At 43.5% G+C, this 18,500-nt stretch overlaps 1 protein-coding gene across 3 annotated transcripts in view; it reads left to right on the forward strand.

Moving 5' to 3' along the window:
- The window catches only part of METAP2 (methionyl aminopeptidase 2), a 45,502-nt gene extending 27,449 nt beyond the window's left edge, over positions 1-18,053 (forward strand). The window contains exons 6-9 of one of the 3 annotated variants that reach the window (XM_085897239.1): positions 1,071-1,165; positions 1,281-1,377; positions 16,470-16,573; positions 16,736-18,052. In XM_085897239.1, the coding sequence (XP_085753365.1) occupies positions 1,071-1,165; positions 1,281-1,377; positions 16,470-16,573; positions 16,736-16,858 (419 nt within the window). In that variant the 3' untranslated portion in view covers positions 16,859-18,052. Of the gene's footprint in view, positions 1-1,070; positions 1,166-1,280; positions 1,378-16,469; positions 16,574-16,735 lie in introns of all 3 variants that reach the window. The other 2 variants (XM_085897237.1, XM_085897238.1) reach the window with 2 other exon arrangements.
- The last annotated feature ends 447 nt before the right edge of the window (positions 18,054-18,500 follow it).

Here is an 18,500-nt window from a genome sequence, read left to right on the forward strand (position 1 = left end):
TGGTAATCTGTGCACTTTGCAGTGAAAATGCACTATTCACAATATCAGAAAAAATGGGGGCAATGCCCTTGTGCTCACCTGGTAGAACCAGGGAACCACTGGTTGGTGTGGATGACACACATAATGTGTAAATTAGCCGATGGTTTGAACAATCTTGTGAAAGCACCATGCAGGGATGATTCCTACCAAGTTGCATCTAAATCGGGTGAATACTTTTTGAGAAGAAGTCAAAAGTAGCGGTCCCTAAATCATAATGACCTTTGATCTTCAAATTGACCGAGTGAACATACAATTTCTTTGACATTTGTAAGTCATCAGTAGGCCTTGTTTCTCAGAAGTTGTACAAAGTTTGGTAGAAATAGGACTATTAGTTTTAGCATCATGGGTGATGAAGGTTGTGGTCAAGTTTCATCAAAATCCTTGTGTGTAGTTTTCAGAGAAGAATATATGAGCGTTTCCATACTGACTGACTGACTGGACACCATGTGATGCTAATACCTCACCTGAACTATGTTCCAGGTGAGCTTAAAATAGATAACATAAAGGAAAAGTGAGTCCCAACTTCAATGAGAAAGGAAAATGTTGATGTGCAACTCCAATGATGTGACTTCACGACTCGTACGTAAGAAAATACGTAAGAGTTGTACTTCCCACCTGAGATGAAGGTGTGGATCAAAGTTTGCTTTAACGATGTTTACAGAGTCCATGGCGTACTTAACACTGATGATCGAAACTATTTGTTTTCTTGGAATATTTTTTTGTGGAAAAAATAAAAATGTGAAAAATTGGGTCCTGCATAACATATTTCATAAATATTTGGAGGGATAAACAGGTCCATTGCAAATGGGGAGGTGGGCATATAATGTAACTATTTTAGAGTTTAAAAATATTGGGGAGGGGGGAATGGCTATAGCCCAGCATTGATTCACTGCAGGGGTATCCCCTGCATAGCCAAACCCCAATGTTGGATTCATACCTGTTTCTGACATTGCTTCCATCGTTTTTTTTTTGTTTTTTTTCCATATCGTGCACAATGACTATTGACTAATGCAATTGGCCCATTGTTGCAGGTCGAATCATCGATTGTGCTTTCACTGTGACATTTAACCCCAAGTATGACAAGCTCCTTGAAGCTGTGAAAGATGCTACAAATACTGGAATTAAGGCAAGGTCTTGCATAAGTTTCAAGCATTGTGGATGTAAAGTGTTATTGGAACAGAGAACACTGTGCAGATGTCCTTGTAACAAAATGGATCTTTGGCTCTGAAATGTTTGTGCAGATGGCGGGGATTGATGTCCCCTTGCGTGATGTTGGGGAAGCAATCCAGGAGGTGATGGAATCTTATGAAGTAGAGCTGGATGGAAAAACTTACCAAGGTATGACACCACTGTTTCACACCTCCATCAGATTTGACAAACTCACACTGATACGCGACTTTCACAATGATGTAATCCGCCCTAGAATGCTTGGTGCAAATGCGCAGAAACCCCATGAAACTGCCTTGTTCGGGGCGAAATAAAGTAGTTTCATGTGTCTGAGATAAGGATTGTTACCTGAAATGGCTCACAAAACTTGTAAAAGACACCAACATGCTTGGAAAAGTACCTGAAAGAAAGGGCTGTGCCTCTGCACAGCAAAAGATTTAGAGAACTTTCTCAGCTCACCAAACAAGCAGCTGCTCATATTGAAAACTCCCATCCATGTTGGCCAATGCAAGGCCCGAGTTGACGGAAGTTTGCGAAACAAACCCCTTACGGATCGCTACCAGTGAATGAACGGCTTATCTGGATTAGGTGCTTCTGAACACCAATGGGAGGATATATCTGGGGTTTGTGAATGTACAGGGTAAGTTTGATATGATGACATTTACTATTAATCATGGGGGGGGGGGCTACGGGAGCTGAAAGTGTTGTTGTAAATATATTATCTGTTTGGTTTCGGAGTCACGATAAATTATACTAGAGCTGTGCATGCCTGCGTGTATGTTTTATATATATATATGTATACATTGTTGTAGATTTCCGCCCGTTCGGCGTGCGCACGACCTTTTCAGCCCAATCCAGGCCGCACGTCCACCGAACGCGACAATCTAGTTGTAGCTTCCGGACAAACGCCGAAACCCAGCTACGGGTGTTTTTAATACACCATAAACCAGCCAATTCTTCTGTCCACGCGCTACAGGGTCAATCGCCGAATTATCGATATACCTAATTATTCGCGCGGACAGAAATACCCGGAGTTTATACCTCGATGGGACCTGCACAAAAACGAGCCGCTTAAGCAGCTCGTTCCGTATGCGAATGCCGAGTGGTTTTATATCGCCAAGTCCCGTCGGACCAGATGTACGTTTTATCGGCTTTAAAAGCCAGCTAATTCTCCGTACGCACCATAGCAGTCAATGGAGAAAGTGACGCAACGAGCGGGTTGACATTCAAACAATGGGGGATTTATTTTCACACGTTAGCAGCCAATGAATGGGGATAGGGGGACAAGACACATGCAAAAGCCTACAGCCAATTTCTATCGGAATGCAAGTGTATACAGGCACTTAACAATTCTACTTATAAGACAGGGCCCACAGACTTCCATGCAAAACCCAAGAAAGAACAGAATCGGCTCATGAGCCTTTAATGCACTCAGGGCCGGGATGACCGGAACAGGCCCTGAGAGACCGGGCAGGTTACCTCGTCACCCTTGTGGTGACTCGATGGGTCTTTGTTATCGGCGACCCCTGGTATCCCCGTTCGGTCCAGTGGGTCGCGAACGCGCCAATCGCTTGGGCGGCTTGATGAGCAACTTGTACGGTTCCCCTCGGTCGTCCGGCCTTCACTGCGGCCTGGTCGGTCGGGCCTAACCGACGACGCGCTGGAGGAGTGAACGGGTCTTTCACTCGACCGCTTCAGGGTCGGTTTGCCCGGACCCCCGAGCTCCGACTGGCTCCCTTGGTTGCGCTGGCGAACTCTCCAGTGAACTGTGGACTTGGCTGGCTCCCTTGGTTGCGTTGGCGAACCTTCCAGCGAATGAACTCCACTGCTCCAACGAACCAACTGCTCGGCTAACAGCCGAATGTTTTAATCGCCAACTCCTTGACTGGACTCTGGTGTCTCTGCTCGGCTTTTTATAGCCCCAAGGGGAGGGCCGCTGTGGGCTTCGCCACCCTAAATCGGCGCCTTCCCCCTTTTCACCTTTGAACCTTCACCCAGGCTGAATCCGCCCCTCTCACACGTGGACGTGGTTGAAATCGCTGATCACACGCGGACGTGGTTGAAATCGCCGATCCTGTCGCGACACGTGTTCGCACCAATGGCACTTTGTCACTGTCGAGGATGTTATGGTGTTGTGGAGGAGTCGATGTGTTGTTGAGATGACGTGGTTGTTGTTGAGGAGATGTTGTGTTTATTTAAAATAAAAGATAGAGACAGAATAACGGCTTACTCAAAGATGCACAGCCCGGCACACAAATAAATCCCTTTATACATCGGTGGGGGAATCTAACCTGGAACACTCACTTATCAAAATAACTGATCTCTGGGGAACCTGAATGGTGTTCTGTGAATTTCCACCACCGAAACAATATATATTGTTGTGGTTGAGGAAATTCGCAAACCACCATTCAGGTCCCGTAGGTGAGATATCTCTGTAAGTACATGTGTAGTTAGCCCCAAACCCGTTGTTTAGAGGGAATGAATGTGATTCATTCGGGCTGCGACCCTTTAAGATAGCCGTTTTTCTGTTCTATCTTTATTTTGAACCAACCACGTCTCAACCGCCATCACACAACAACCACCAACCGCAACGCCGCTTCACAACAACAACAACGCCAACAGCCACGACCTTTACCTTCACAGCACACCATCCTGCAACCATCGCATCGCCGCCATTCCAAGCGTCACCGTGGCCAGGGACCACCACTTTAGACCCTCCAACACCTTCGCCTCTCCTTCTTCGGCCATTCCCGCACCGCTTGTGGGCACCGAGCGTCAGGCTGTCCTGGACTCGTACAGGGCACGCGCCGAGCAGCGGGTGCAAAAAGCGGCCTTTCCGAGGAGAAGTCGGATCAGGAATGATACACGCCCACTTCTGATCCGTCCTATCAGCAAGCGCGGGGCGATTTGGCCCCACCTCCAGGGGCGTCGGAGTAGAATCGATATATGCAAATTCGAGGATCAGGGGAGGTTCACGCCCACCTTTCCTCCGTCCAATGGGCGAGCGTGGCTCCGCCCCTGAGCTCATCCTGATCCGGAAATTTGCATATGGGTTCTCCTGCCGTACTATAAAGCGCGGGGCGAATTCAGTCAGTTTTGGGCTCGGGCGAGTTGGAGAGGTGTGGCGGCGGCGGAGTGTGCCAGCAGCAGTCAAGACGGGTCTGGAGGAGAGTCAGTCTGTCGGGGTTCGGAGCCTGTCGGGGAGCTGCAGAGAGGGGAAGCCGGGAGCGCGGTCGAGGTCGCAGTGGAGTCGCTCGTCGCAGGACCCAAGCAAGCCAGCTATCCTCTTTCCCCAGAGCATCAACAATTCCCCCCTCCCCCCCCCCCGCTCTGAGATAGTGCGGAAAGGGGGCCCCGTTCCCACCCCATTCCAAGCAGTGCCAACGAAACCCGCGGAGGAGTGCGGAGTCCGGGCACCGCCGCCACATTTGCAGCTCATCACAAGACGGGTAGGCTCCACCCGGTCTCATGCCCACAGGCCCCGTCTGTCCCCTTGTCGTTGAGGGTGGCCCTTTTTCTTTTGCGTTTGAGTATATGTGTTGTCGCCGCCGTCTGTAAAGTAAAACTAAGTGTTGCCGTGTGCTCGCGTAATCGGTAGTAGATCTGCATTGTTGTGTTTCTTTTGCAATTGCTTTTGGTGCATAATTGTTGTAATTGTATATGTGTGCTTTCCGTGTGCCGCGGAATAAATGTGCCTCATGTTGAACTGTTTTTCCCATTTCGCTTCGTCTTTTCTTTAATTGAATCTCCATCTTACTTCATGTAAAGGGTTGGTAGTGGGCTAAATACGCCCGATAATTAATCGGAACCGTCGAGGTTGACGATAACACCGCTCGGTTATCTCGATAGTACGGAACGGGTCGCTTAAAGTGGCCCGTGTCCGGAGTCGACCTGCGGCGAGGTGCGATCGCCCGGTCTACCCTCCGTTTGGGTACTTAAGTAGGTCGAATTTGGCGAACAACCCTATCCCATGCAGGGGGCCGATTGGCACGATCGTGGTGAGGCCGAAAGGCCCACCCGTGACTAGTTCCCGGCGTTAGTCCGAGAGGGTCACGACAGAATTGTCCGTCTGGTGGGCGACGTGCCGCGATTCGAGTTACGTGGCCGCTCGCACGCCGGCGGGCGTGAATTCGCATATATATATATATATATATATATATATATATATATATATATATATATATATATATATATATATATATATATATATATATATATATATATATATAAATATGTATATATATATATATATATATATATATATATATATATATATATATATATATATATATATATATATATATATATATATATATATATATATATATAAGCACATGTAAGTGGTTACCACTCTGTTTCAAAAATGTCAAAAAATGAAGTTTGTTCCATTGCCTTCTCACTACATTTTCCTGAATGTGTAAGTCTAACTGAGTTCAGAACAAAAAACCTTCTCGCTTAATTACATATATATATATATATATATATATATTTATATATATATATATATATATATCTATATATATATATACATATATATATATATATATATATATATATATATATATATATATATATATATATATATATATATATATATATATATATATATATATATATATATATATATATATATATATATATATATATATATATATATTCTTCTTCTTCTTTCGGCTGCTCCCATTAGGGGTCGCTACAGCGGATCATCCGTATGATCCGCATAGTGATTTGGCACATGTTTTACGCTGGATGCCCTTCCTGACGCAACCCTGGTCGCCTCTTACGACACAGGGATATGGCACACCTATTTTAACCGGGGTATACACCGGCCCAGTACACTGGTACTCATTTCACCGACCTCGGAAGGATGACAGGCTGAGTCAACCATATATATATATATATATATATATATATATATATATATATATATATATATATATATATATATATATATATATATATATATATACATATATACATATACATATATACATATACCGAAATATGATACGTTGAAGAAGAGGTACCTATTATGATGGTTTTGCGAGTTTTCAATGAAATTACCTGATTTTGACATTTTTTTCCATAAAATTGTCAAACTGGAGGTTTTCATGCAAGCTCAGTTCTTAAAACTGTCGATTACCATGTTTTGCATTGAGTTTTCATTACAACATTATACGAGACGGACAGAGGCTGCTATTCCGATAAGTTATTTGTCTGTCCAGAAACTGTGTCAAAATTGATCAGAACGGGTCAGGCTATCTTTTAGACCCTAATTGTCTTTTGTGGACAATGTTTAGAAACTTACGTAAACAAAAGTTGGCAAGCCAGTGTGCTACTTTCATGTGATAATCACAAACAAAAAATTATACATATAACAATGATAGATATCGATATGTCGCTTCATTTCGGTCCTGTTGCCATAGCAACGGAAAGGAAAATTTGGAACATCAGCTAGTTTCTGAATGTATAATACGTATTAAACTGTTTTGGTGTGTGGAGATTGCATTGTAAGCAGTTTTATTTAATTTCGAGTGCCTTCCTGTCCGTAGCCTGACACTGCCCTGCCGATTTTCTACAAAATGCTCTCATTGTCATGGCAACAAGTACAAAAAATCATATTTTAATAGTATAGGAGCATAAAATATAAAATATACCAATGTGTCTGCTGACTTCATCGAGGATATCCATGTAGGACGGACATGAAAATAGTTTGGAAAATAACATTTTCTAACTTAATAAAATACAAGATGTATTTTTGGCTGTCAACAATTAATACCATACGAGCCGAAACCCCATCACAGACGGATTCCGTTCCATGAGCCCAATATGATAACCAGTGGCTGCTCTTGTAAGATCCCAGTCGATGTACTCCATGGCCTTACCTAATGAAGCCTACAAAATGTCCTTGTACACGACATTTTTGGTGTACACTACTTCTTGTGAAGAAGTCCCCTGATTTGTGCACGTGTCTACTTTGATGTACAAACACCGTGTCAAAACTTCTCAGGTCACAGTACCGAGAAAAACGTGACGCGACTGTGAGGAGGAGCACAAAATTGGTCCTTCAGTATTAATATATAGAAGATACAATGTTTGTTGTTACATTTTTTGTGTCAAATTCACATTCTGAGGTCGTCAGCATGTGCAGAAGAGGGTTTTACATTGCAGACGCTATTTTCGAGGAGTGGAATTACACCTCTCAGCGGTTACGGTCTGTCGACGACAGACGTAATGACGTCAGCGAATGACCGATGATGTCATGACGTCCTTACGCCTCTCAGCGGTGACGTCACACGTCGCCATGTAAACGAATGTAAAACGAAAAGTGTTTATTCTGCTTCAGAGTTGAAGGTTGACTATTGCCACTATGTGCGATGCACTCTTACAGGTACGAAGTTTCTTTCAGTCCAGGTCACAGTACTGAGAGAAACGTGACGCGACCGCTAGGAGGAGCAGAAAATTGGTCCTTCAGTATTATTATATAGATACTTTTCATTAGAATATTTCATTTCATAAAATAGAAGATGGTTTTGGCGAATAAAAGTACCTTTTACTTGAATATTTCAGTTTGCAAAATACACGATCTTTTTAATCAAATATTTGAAATATTCGAATTTAATAAGATAGCCAAAACCATTGTTATGATTATTATTATTATTGAAATAAGTTTCAGTTCAGATCCTAAAACCTGTTTCAGAAATTGAACCAATGGAACTGGGTGTTTTTTTTCAAAATTTGGCCTCCAGTGCAAATTTTAAATTAACATCAATCATCCCGATTCCAAATCTAAACGAATTTTTAAATCAACTCATTGGTTCTATCTAAACTTTAGATAGAATCTAAACTGAGATACAGAGAAGGACATATAATATCTTCTGAGCATGCGCACTGACTATTTCTCGATTTCAATCATGGCTACTGGAAGTAAATGTGCCAAAAGTATAGGCAAATATTTTAACAAACAACAATAACCCTCATAGCGATGTATTTTAATAAATTACATCAATGTGATGAAGGAATGCCTTCTCCCAATCATCAGCAAGGTTATGGAATCCATCATCACTTCAGACATGAAATCCTTCCTCTTCTCCAATGGCTTGATTTCCAATCATCAATTTGGTTTCAGACCAGGTCACTCTACCCTGGATATGCTGCTACTGCTCTCCCATCAATGGATGGAGGTCCTCAATGCCAGACAGGAAATCCGAGCCGTATCCCTGGACATATCACGTGCTTTTGACACAGTCTGGCACCCTGCCCTACTCACCAAACTCTCTTCCCATGGTATTCAAGGCCATCTCCACTCATGGCTCGCAGACTTCCTCTCCTGTCGCAGTCAACGTGTGGCCCTAAATGGAGTTCTTTCATCCCCTCTTCCTGTGCAGGCTGGAGTTCCTCAAGGTAGCGTTCTGGGCCCTGTTCTTTTCTGGTTTTCATCAATGATCTCTCGGACTCTCTGGAAAATCCTCTATTTCTCTTTGCCGACGACTCCACCCTCTGCCGTACCATCTGTCATCCCTCAGACCGGCAAGCAGCAGCTTCTTCGCTCACTGCAGATCTGGATAAAATCACAAACTGGTCCAACACGTGGAACATGTCTTTCAATCCACACAAATCTCACACTCTCACTATGTCTCTTCGAAAGGACCGTTTACAAAACCCCCCATCCACTTTCTCAACTATTCTCTGGAAGAACTCCTTTCTTTCAAGCTTCTGGGTCTCACTATCTGCCATGACCTTTCCTGGGAAAGTCACATTTCCAACCTTGCCTCAAAGCCAGTCGCCGACTGGGAATCCTCCGTCGTGCAAAGTCCTTCCTCGGCCCTCTTGAGCTCCTGACTACTTACAAAGCTTTTGTCCGTAGCCTGATGGAGTACTGCTCTCCCCTCTGGGCTGGTGCTCCTGCCTCCCACCTTTCTCGACTTCACGCTGTCGAAACCAGGGCTTTTAAGATCATTGGCATCTCCCGCAATGAAGCTGAGTCTTTGGGCCTCTCACTCAATCACCGCAGGTTGGTTGGTGGTCTTTCTGTCTTCTACCGACTCCTCTCCAGCCTTGCCCCCCCTGCTCTCTCTGCGATTTGTCCCAACCACATTTCCACAGGGCGCTCAAGGTCCGCCAACAACCCCTTCTGGTAAAACTACCAAAATCACGAATCACTGCTCATCTTCACTCTTTCATTCCTCTTTTTCCCGCCTTTGGAATAAACTTCCTCACTCTATTCTTTCCCATTCTTCCCTCCAGGCTTTCAAAACAGCTGTTCACCACCACCTCTTATCTTCCCCCATCCAAATCCTCGATCTTTTCTACCCCCGATAATCCACCCAAGCCCACTTCCTTCAATTCTCCTGCTTTCCTTCCTGAAAGTCCCTGTAATGTCCATCTTCTCCTCGCCATGTTCCCCGTCCCATCCCCATCCCTCTCCCTTCCACAGTTCACCTGTGTCTGTTCCCCAATGTTTTGTCCCTTCCACTCCCACCCCTCTTGTCTCATGCCTCCTTGCTGTGAGTTGTGTGTTAGCTCTCATACGAGCCTCGACCAAGGTATACAAAAAAAAAAAAAAAAAAAAAAAGGAATAACAAGTATGAATATTTGAAATGGACGCAAAGGGCGCGGCCATCTTAAAGATTTTGTGTGCTGGATGCCAGATAACAAGAATTCTGTGTTTCATTCCTTTACGCAATGTTGTGAAATTGATAAAACTATCCAAGAACACGCTACGCTGAGCCATTGAAATCGTCCTGAGATAAAACAGACTGGTCCACTGGATTCTTGTACAGAAATCACCAGGAATCCAGTGCACAAAATCTTCAAGATGGCCGCTGTTTTTTTCATGAAGCGAAAAATGTTCATACATTTTGGAGTCAGGAATGATGCTGATGGGTGTAGTAGAAACTGTAGAACTCTGTTTATTACCCGTATTTCCAATCAGTTTAAAACGTTCTGTTTCAGGAATTGAACCTATTTCCGGCCCTACTCCGATTTATCGAACAAATTCTTGGACGTAAATTTTTAATTGAATCAATTCTGGTAGTAACAAAAAGCTCTCTAAATTCTCCAAAACTGTTTTAACTGCCTTCTAAATGAATAAAATATTTTTTAAATACCTGGAAAAAAATTAAAAAAATTTAATCAAATTCAAAAAAGTGTGACGTGCAGTCGGACAAAAATGCAAAATTACTCTAAACCAAAGCCATGCATGTTTTCAATATATTTTTTAATACTATTATATCTATATCACTGGTGCCCCATTTGTAAATAAATTTTAATGAAAATAATCTGATGCACAGAAGAATAAAAGCATTTTTTTTCAAAACGTGACGTGCAGTCGGACATTTGGGTTGGAAAGTTCGGTCAAGCCGCTGTAATTAAGTATCCACCCGGATCATCTCAATTTTTTTTACATTTATTATTGGTAATAAGTTGAATAATTTAAGACACGTAAATATGAGTTATTGATAAACTAGTCATTTTGTTCGGGGATTTCAAAGTCCCAGGCTCTAAAAGGGCAATAAAAGAACAAAAAAAAAAAAATAAACCAATGTCACCCGCAGGGTGACCCGTATCTTGCCAAAAGGTGACCACGTGTGACTTCTTTAAGGTCACACTGAGGTGAACAGAGCTGCTATCCACCAGGAGCGACTCCTTGAGGAATATCTGCCTACGAGAGATTCCGATGAGAATCGTTCTACAGAGTAACCATGAAAAATATGCTTTTGCCTCATAACGTCACCAAATGACGTCATAATGTCTCAAGCTTGACATATCTAGAAAGCACTCATTGAGGTACTACACGATATGGTTCCTAAAACTTGAAAATTTGACCTTGGGGTCAAATATGTTTGACCTTCGGCGCCAACCATGAAGGTCAAGGCCAATCGCCACCAAAAATTAATCAACTGAGCGCCAGACCATGAACTATATTCCCATGAAGTTTGAAGACGATCCAATCAAAATTACTCAAAAAATAAGGGTTTTGTCGACTCCCCTGATTTGCGACAAAGTGACCTTGACCTTCAAAATTTTATGCGCTGAAAGGGACCTCTATAGGCCTCTGATATGCGAAGTTACAAAAATTTCCAATGATAACTGTGCTCTGCAGAGTGATTTATACGTGATTACAGACCAAAAAAAAAAACAAAAAACATATGAAGGTTAAGGCCAATCGCCACCAAAAATTAATCAGCTGAGCGCCAGACCATGAACTATATTCCCATGAAGTTTGAAGACTATCCGATCAAAAAATAAGGGTTTCGTCGACTCCCCTGATTTGTGACAAAGTGACCTTGACCTTCAAAATTTTGTGCACTGAAAGGGACCTCTATAGGCCTCTGATATGCGAAATTACAAAAATTTCCAATGATAACTGTGCTCTGCAGAATTTTTTATACGTGATTACAGACAAACAAACAAACAAACAAAAAAAAAAAACATACAGGCTGACTAACATATCTTGCAAAAACTTCGTTTTGGCAAGATACATATGCCAGAATGTGCATATATTATGTGAATCCACCACTGACCGACACAAATGCTGATTTTCTCAGACGGTGGGTGACAACCTTTTGATTAGATGAGAAATTTCATATAGAATGTTTTATATGTTGTATTTTTGCATGGTTTAATATATGCCATATTTTAAGGTGAAACAAGAAAAAAGGCCAATACAGCTGGGCATGTATATTCAATAAAAATCCTATAGATTCAGTAATGTACATCATAGACCCATGAACCTATATATTTTAAGGTCCTATGAAACACTGTCTCTGCAGTGAACCAAATCTCATGACCAGTAGTAGTTTTTGTGACTTTCAAAAATGCCACTCAAGTCAGGGTATGCCCTAAAAATAGGGGTGGTAACCCTTTACATGTGCTTAGCCATATATATATTTTCGGGCCGGGGGTCGGTGGCGAGAACGACCACTAGGTGGAGAAAGCTTGAGTCGTCTCCCACCAAACTCCCTGGAACCCTAACCCTAACCCTAACGCAAAGCAAGACTTAAAGTGAATATGCAAGAAGTATTTACAATGATCCAAAAACACTTATTCAGTTCTACTGAAGGACGGGCCCACACGCAGACACACACACAAATGAAAAGAAACCCAGTTCTTTATTTGACCCTCGCATCCGAGGAGAGAGCCAAGCTGGGGGTCAGAGTTCGGATGGGTACCTGGCCGCCCAAGAATGGGGGTAATCCGTGCTGCAGCACCTGACAATGGTCGCTGGTTTGGTCCCCAGTCACACGTGTGGGACTCGAGGTTCGTGGCGGAGCTCGGGTGATGAATGGCCGGGGTCCACGGAGGAGGGTCGTGGTCGCTCTTTCCTTCCTTGTAGAGGGCCAGCAGAGACACGTTCGCCGCCTCGACGACCTTCTGCTCAACCCTTGTGACAGCCCTTGTAACAACCACTTTTATCACCCCTTTGTAACAGCCTTCATAACCCCTTCATAACAACAAAAACCCCTTTTGTGACAACCCCTTCGTAACAACCCCCAAAAAACCAACACCGCCTCAGAAAGTGCTCAGGAATTTATGGACCTCCCTCAGCGGGGAGGGGCCTTGGTGAACACACCTTGCTGTCCGCATTTGATTGGACGGTCCCACGGCATACCTTTCCGGGGTGGGGTTTTGACCTTGTTTGGAGAAAGCCGACCCTCCCCTCCACGTGTGTTCGAGAAAGGTCGTGGTGGTGAAACTGCCTCAAACATCCTCGGCAATCCGTCTCAGGCAAAGGTGCGCTGTGGCCCACGAACCGAGGGCTGCAAGTGCGATGGTACTATGGTTCGTAATGGGCAGAGGGGTCATGCAAATGGGATGGTTGTTCGATGGCTTGTTAGATATAATAACCTAACTAAAAGAAATCGCAACGCACGCCTTTGATTCTCCCACTGGACAAAAGTAAGGGGATCTGACTACACACATACTTAACGACATAACTGACTTTTGGGACATCTGTATGTTGAATGCAAATGGTTTCCAGATCCGTAGCAATATGTATGTATGACTTGTATGTATGTATGTATGTATGTATGTATGTATGTATATATCCACTGCAACCGCTAGCTCGTATTAACAGGAAATGGGATGAACCCGACACCGCTTATCCACAGATATTTCTCATATTTCCTCTATTCCCGTGAGTCCGATTTTCATTTATGAACAGAACGATTACACTGCACAACAAATTTCAAAAAAATTTTTTTACTGGAGATGTGTAAAGTGATTAAGACTAATTTGGGTACGCTGATTTCAAAAATCATAACCGTTTTGCTGTATCACGTCAGGATTTTCAGGAACAGAAATATTCCCATTGCCTGGAAGTCAGGATTTCAATGAAATTTACATATGTCTTTAACATGTCTATTTCGTACAATTGTTGTTAACTTGTGTTATATTTCTTTCTTTCAGATAAAGATGAGTAGGCGTTCCTGTACCAATCATCCTGACAACTTCTGTTATGTCTGTGGTCGGTATACCAAAAAAGATCAACAGCGAAGTATATCTACAGCAGTGAAAATGAAGGCCGCCTACTTTCACTACTTCGGGTGTAAGGTGGGGACCAAGAACAGAGCTGGGCACCACACATCTGCTGCACAAGCTGTCACACAACCTTGACTCAGTGGTTGGTGGGCAAGCGCGCGAGCATGCCATTTGCGGTGCCCATGATATGGCGTGAGCCGCAGAATCATCATGATGATTGTTATTTCTGCTGCACAAGCATCGCCGGCTTCAACAAGAAGAATAAAGGTCACATCAAGTACGCTGACTGCGTCTCTGCTCGTAAACCTGTGCCTCATGATGACGAGAACCCCGTTCCAACACCTCCAGCTGATCAGAACATAGCTGTAAGCAGTGGTGAAGAGGATGGTGATGATGAACCTTTTGAACCCGACACTCAAGAATCACACCTTCTGAACCAGGGAGACTTAAATGATCTTGTAAGAGATCTCTCGCTGTCAAAGGCGAAGGCAGAGCTGCTTGGATCAAGGCTGCAGCAGTGGAATCTACTTGAACCTAACACCAAGATATCCTTGTTCAGAGCACGTCACAGAAACATGGCTGAGTTCTTTGAGATGGAAGACACGATGACATTCTGCAGTGACATCAACGGTCTGTTGAAAGAACTTGGGTGTGATCACGATCCTGCAGACTGGCGCCTCTTCATCGACTCGGGGGAAAACAGCTTGAAGGCTGTTTTGCTCCACAATGGCAACGAGAAACCATCAGTCCCACTGGCTCGCGCGTTTGGCATGACAGAGACCTATGAGACTATGCGGCAGCTGCTTGATTCCATCAAGTACAATGACTTCAACTGGCACATCTGCGGAGACTTGAAAGTGGTGGCGCTGTTGTTAGGGCTGCAGTCAGGCTACACGAAATACATGTGCTTCCTTTGTCTCTGGGATAGCAGAGACGACAAGAATCACTGGACGAAGAAAGATTGGGAAGAGCGAAAAGAGCATGTACCTGGTCGACACAACGTGAAGCATGTCGCCCTTGTCGACCCAGCCAAGGTTTTCCTTCCACCACTCCACATAAAGCTCGGCTTGATGAAAAGTTTTGTACGGGCAATGGATCTGAATGGGTGTGGGTTTTTATACCTCAAGGAAAAGTTTGGCAACACCTTGTCGGAGGCCAAGATCAAGGCTGGTGTCTTTGTTGGACCGCAAATCCGACAGATTATGAAGGACGAAACTTTTCCGACAACTCTAAACCCCAAAGAGCTGGCAGCGTGGAGGAGCTTCAAAGCTGTGACGGACAACTTCTTGGGGAACGAGCGCGCGGACAACTATGAAGAAATAGTGCAGCAGCTGCTGGAGTCCTTCAGGAAACTTGGCTCCAGGATGTCCCTGAAAATCCATTTCCTACACCAGCACCTGAACTTCTTCCCTGACAACTTGGGAGCAGTCTCGGACGAGCATGGCGAGCGATTCCACCAAGAGATTTCACTCATGGAGACGCGTTACCAAGGGCGGCACAACCCGAACATGATGGACGATTTCTGCTGGTTCCTGCATCGTGAAACTGACACAGAGCAGCACAAACGCAAAGCCAAATGCCTAAAGCATTTTTAATTACATTCTAGTGGAGTTTTTCTGTAATTTCTATAATTTTGAAGCATTCATGATGAAATAAATGAATTTTTGTAAATTTCATTGAAATCCTGACTTCTAGGCAATGGGAATATTTCTGTTACTGAAAATCCTGACGTGATACAGCAAAACGGTTATGATTTTTGAAATCAGCGTACCCAAATTAGTCTAAATCACTTTACACATCTCCAGTAAAAAAATTTTGTTGTTCATTGTTATGGTTAATCATCTAAAATTTTCCACTCTTTCGTCTAAATGCTGAAAATTATGTTTGAATGACTATTTGAGTTACAGATTTCACGCCAGCAACAAACAGCAGGTTAACAGCGCCTGGCTATCCAAACCGAGTCAATGTAAATGCACACACAACTCATGCACAAGACTTCATTTTGCATTCATACGTTGTTTTGAAGGTGTCGTATTGGGAAATTTACAAAAAATATTTCATCTTCTCCAGATTAGTCACTAAACTGAAAAGCCTTTCACCCCTCCCCCAACATGCTGAGATTGTGATAAAATTGCTCAGAGCTCTTTATTGGTGGTTCCTTATGAATTGTCAATTTTAACACTTCATTTATTTAATTTCAGTCATTGAGTATGGTGGTGGTGATGAAGAAGTTCATCTTGGTAAAATTACCGTGTTGTTGTCGGATTGTCGATAATAACCCCCACTTGGCTCATCAATACCCTTCAATGAGGGATTAATCTGCTGACCCCATCTGGTCTATTCCATGCACTCACAAGACGTTCGTTTACACCACATATTTGAGGCCCACTTGGGACTGGGTAGGGCCATGTGAAGTTGTGTTCAAAACCACAAGGTCGGCAAAATGAGTACCAGCTTACTGGAAACAGAGGGCTCTGCATCAGTGGCACAGCCACACTCCCAGCAATGATGCAACCAGCAGCCACAGGCTGAATACGAGATTATGTTGATTTTCATGGTTTACTCTATCGAGCAGTATTTGTCAAGAGGCATTCTTGCTGTTTATGTGTAATCAACTTGAAACATATTCCATCCTTTGATGTTTTCCCCAAATGCTCCTTCATACAGCCCCTCCACTCTCTTTTAAAGACTTGATAAAATGAGTTAACACAATACTTTAGCCAATGTAGGAATTGTGTGTCCTTGCAATACGGTATCTTAATTTGATCATTCCCTCACAGTGAAACCCATTCGGAACCTGAATGGCCACTCTATTGGCCCTTATAGAATCCATGCTGGGAAAACGGTGCCCATCGTAAAGGGAGGTGAAGCCACCAGAATGGAGGTATACCCGTCGGCTTGTCTTAAGATTCAAGGTGATAATTGTGCTGTCTGAAAATAATATGGTGTTAAAGTGCTTTGATAGTCTCTAGATCTCATCACATGCCATGGTGCTAATAACATGCATTAATGAGTACTCGTTGAAAGAGTGTGTTCCTCTGTGCAGGAAGGTGAGGTTTATGCTATTGAGACCTTTGGCAGCACAGGTAAGGGTGTTGTTCATGATGACATGGAGTGCTCTCACTATATGAAGAACTTTGATGTGGGTCAACATGTGTCACTCAGGTGAGTTCTCCACTTAAGCTTCTTCATGCTCTCCCACACCTTCCTGCCCCTCTCCACCCTTCTTCAACCCCCGATCCCAATCCGCTGAATAGTTTTGTCCACTGAGTACAAAACATTGTCAGTAGCTGTCTTTGTAATCTTGCTTCAATATTCAATAAGCAGCAAAACAAGAGCCAGAGAGACAGAAATACAGACACACACGAAGAGTGTGACAAGATTAAAAATTATCATTTGTGACAAGATGATCCCGTCGAGTGTGAACATTGCAAACAAATCGTTGTTTCCGGACATGGTGCTTAAACACAATATTGGAAAAACGGCATTGTTGATCGAGGTCTCAGTTCCCAATGACTTTGGACTAAATGCCACAGACATAAGGAAAATGACCAAATACCAGGATCTGAAAAATGAGGTCAAAAGAATGTGGAAATTGAAGAAAGCTGAAATTGTACAAGTGATAGTTGCAGCTACAGGAGTGATGAAGAAAACCCTTATTGAGTACTTAAAAATCATTCCAGGGAATATCGCTACAAACGAGATCCAAGAGGAGGCTGTCAGAGGTTCAGTGAAGAGTCTGAGAAGAGCCATTTAAACAAGGTTATGAGAACGAAGTTTCATCGTTTGGTTCATAAATCATGATCCTTTACCAAAAAATAGGAGGTTGAGATTTTGAGTTCTGGGAGAACTTCCTCCCGCCTCCTGAAACATGCAAATGGAGATAACAACCAACGAGAGTACGCACACGAAGAGTCGGCACACATTTTAGAATTGGCGAAGGCAATGAGAAAGAGGCTACTGGTTGACTTTGCTGTGATGGAACAACAAGCCTGATCCTGGGATTCCTGTTAGAAAATATCATAATCAGGGATGTGTTAGGAATTTTGCAATAGGAGAGGGTTTGGGAGGGGGGAGGGCAAAATGATCCAACTGCTGGGAATCTCCAGTCACAAATGCCTGCCTTGTGCACAGGTACGTTGTCATGAAGGAGCTTGCCTTTGCTCAACATTCCAGTGGCATCCCAGAAAATTGAAGTCATGATCAGGCTGATAGTTGGGTGCAAACTCTCTTGTTCACTTATGCTTCCATTGAATGGATTCCAATTCGGTTTCAGGATCCCATTAGTGAAGCAGTTTTCTCACCAGTTATCAGCCATCGCTGTCGGACACAATTGCTGAGATTGCGGGTGGGCTGGAGTGGGGGGACTCGTCTTGCATTTGGGTGGGGGTCAGGGGGGGGGTCTCGTCTTGCTTCATGTGTGTCTACTTCTGACACACTCAAGTGTTCGTGGATGATGTTGAAAAGCTGACATCCAGGTTCTGTGGATATTTTGATTACCTCAATTCTGTGATCCCATATGATGAATGCCTTGACTTGGCCGACAGCTTGTCGTTCAATCACATCTGCCGGTCATCCTGACCTGGGCTTCAAGTGATTGGCGTCCATGCTTGTACTCTGCTACAATTTTGGCGACTGCAGAATGAGGCATATGCCATTAAAGGGTTTAGCGCCTCAGATTTTCTACCTTGGCATTGCTTTCTTTTCAGTGTTGTCTGTCCCGAGTCAAGTCGCATGTCGTTTCCTTTTCTAGAATTTCTTTCTTGGTGATTCCCTTCCATCCGTTCGTGATTGTAGTCTTGCCATTGCTT

The sequence above is a fragment of the Eptatretus burgeri genome, chromosome 10 (assembly GCF_056783735.1).
Source record: "Eptatretus burgeri isolate ZD-2024b chromosome 10, Ebu_testis_v1, whole genome shotgun sequence".
Lineage (NCBI taxonomy): Eukaryota > Metazoa > Chordata > Myxini > Myxiniformes > Myxinidae > Eptatretus > Eptatretus burgeri.